This window comes from Gavialis gangeticus, unplaced genomic scaffold, assembly GCF_001723915.1.
Source record: "Gavialis gangeticus isolate Ggan-Ray unplaced genomic scaffold, GavGan_comp1, whole genome shotgun sequence".
NCBI lineage: Eukaryota > Metazoa > Chordata > Crocodylia > Gavialidae > Gavialis > Gavialis gangeticus.
This window is the reverse complement of record NW_017728994.1, coordinates 65,281,567-65,283,562: the sequence shown is the minus strand read 5'-3', so window position 1 is coordinate 65,283,562 and position 1,996 is coordinate 65,281,567. Positions and strand designations below refer to the sequence as shown.

At 37.7% G+C, this 1,996-nt stretch overlaps 1 protein-coding gene across 5 annotated transcripts in view; it reads right to left on the bottom strand.

The window, feature by feature from the left end:
- PLEKHA1 (pleckstrin homology domain containing A1) overlaps window positions 1-1,996 on the bottom strand; it is a 90,386-nt gene that overhangs the window by 52,548 nt on the left and 35,842 nt on the right. For 2 of the 5 annotated variants that reach the window (XM_019502945.1, XM_019502946.1), the window contains exon 1: window positions 1,531-1,818. In XM_019502945.1, coding sequence (XP_019358490.1) covers window positions 1,531-1,671 — 141 coding nt within the window. In that variant the 5' untranslated portion in view covers window positions 1,672-1,818. Of the gene's footprint in view, window positions 1-1,530; window positions 1,820-1,996 lie in introns of those variants that run through there. The other 3 variants (XM_019502944.1, XM_019502947.1, XM_019502943.1) reach the window with 3 other exon arrangements.

Sequence of the window (1,996 nt, the reverse complement as noted above, 5' to 3'; positions counted from 1 at the left end):
AAGTGTTGTCAGAGATTGCTTCTAGAGAGTTTGTCAAACATGACCTTAATTTGGAATGGTTGCTTTTACATTGTCATTCCTCCAGTTATAAAGTATATGTAATTATGAGAATTAGTTCTGAAAGCTATTAGTTCTGAAAGCTATATACCACTACAAAGAAAACAAGTCATTTATTTCTGACTAACTGATTTGCAGAACAGACCTTAAAATATCATTCAGTTAGGTCAGATTAATAATTTTCCATTCCTCACATATGCCAAGTTGATTTTAAGCACAGTCATTTCAAACCTCAAGACTTGGAGCCAGGAACCGCACTTACCTATAACAGCTTCAGATGAACCAATTTTAAAATGTAACAGAATTACAGCAGAGACAAGCAAGAGAGTATTTACGGTACATAAGGTTTTGGACTATTGAAAATAATTTTTGTTCATGTTTTGGAAAGTTAATGTCTAATAATAGTTCCCTCCAGCTGCAATTTTAACATCTAACCTTAATTTCTGGTATGAGAACAAACAAACAAACTTCAGTCTGCACAAAAAGAAAAGCCACCACACTTAAGAACTGACAATAGCATGTGGATAAAATTACCTTTAGGTGGAAACAAGCTAAAAAGCCACAAGCAGAGAGTAACTCCAAGTGGATCAATGTCAAAATGGTAGTAGCTGTGAAGTTGGTTCTATACAGTCTGTCCAATGCTATATAATATTTTTCTTCATAATTACGATAACAGGATAGAGAGCTTCCTGGACCATGTACACAGAGAACAAAAATGGGAGGTGTCAAATTTACAAAAATCTTGTGGAGCCCACAGGGCTGGTAGAGGAGCAAGGAATTCAGGGGCACAGCCCGCTGCCAAAATCTGGTGCAAGCAGCACAGGGCAAGCAACCACTCTGGTAATCCCAGCAACTACCACTCACCTTGTCACCACTATTGCATCTAGATCTGACCCAATGGGTGTGGCAAGTTTGATACCCCTTCTTCAGAGGATAATTAAAAAAGATCGTAATAGACTTTCAAATGAGGCTAGAGACAACAAAATGAAATTCAACAAGGACAGTTAAGGTGCTACACTGGCGGGGGCAGCAAGAGGAAGAGAAAGGGAGATGATCTGCTAAGCAACAGCATTGCAGAGAAGGATCTGGGGGTTCTGGTGGGTCACAGATTCATAGGACGCATCCAGACGAGCGCGGACATTTGGTTCCTCAGGGACAAGCAGCTGCATCATGAGATCTAGTGTGTTGGTACAAAGATCTCCATGAATTTTCAAAGTTCGACTGTCAACTTTAAACGCTAACAAAACTATTTACGCTGTGAAATATGAATTATGATTTTCCCTTTACACAAGTGGTTTTACATCGTAGCATAATCAAGAAAACAGGATCCATATGATTTAACTACATATTAATAGTTTACTCAAAAGCTTTTCCTTCAAGCTTCTGCTTCTATAACATTCCTATTGTATCTCCTGTAGGATAAAGTATATTTCACTTCTTTAAACAGCAACAATTTTATTCTAGCTGTCTTACCTGTGGATTATCCATGTACCATACCAGACTGTCCTCTGTTGTGTCCAGTATGAAGTACCTCCGTAGAAACTTCCCACTATTTTCATTTTCTTCGATGTCTAGGAAACCACAAATGCGATTCTGACGATCCACATAAGGCATTTCTGACCCTGAACATTACACTGCAGAACAAAAATAACGATCAATCAAGAAGTTTGCTTTTACAGATTTGAAGACTGTCCTGTGTCTACACATCTTGAAAGCAGCCCCCACTAGCCAAATTTTCAGTTAAAAAAAAAACAAACAAACAAAAAACACCACCCTTCCATGCAGCAACAAGTCAAGTGAACGCAAGTATTTTTCCCCACCATAGGAGTAAACTTTTACATTTGTCTTTGAAATGAGAGCTATATTGTCCTTAAGTTTTTGTGTGCCATGAGAAAACAATGGCATACATGTGTTTTTTATATATATATATATATATATA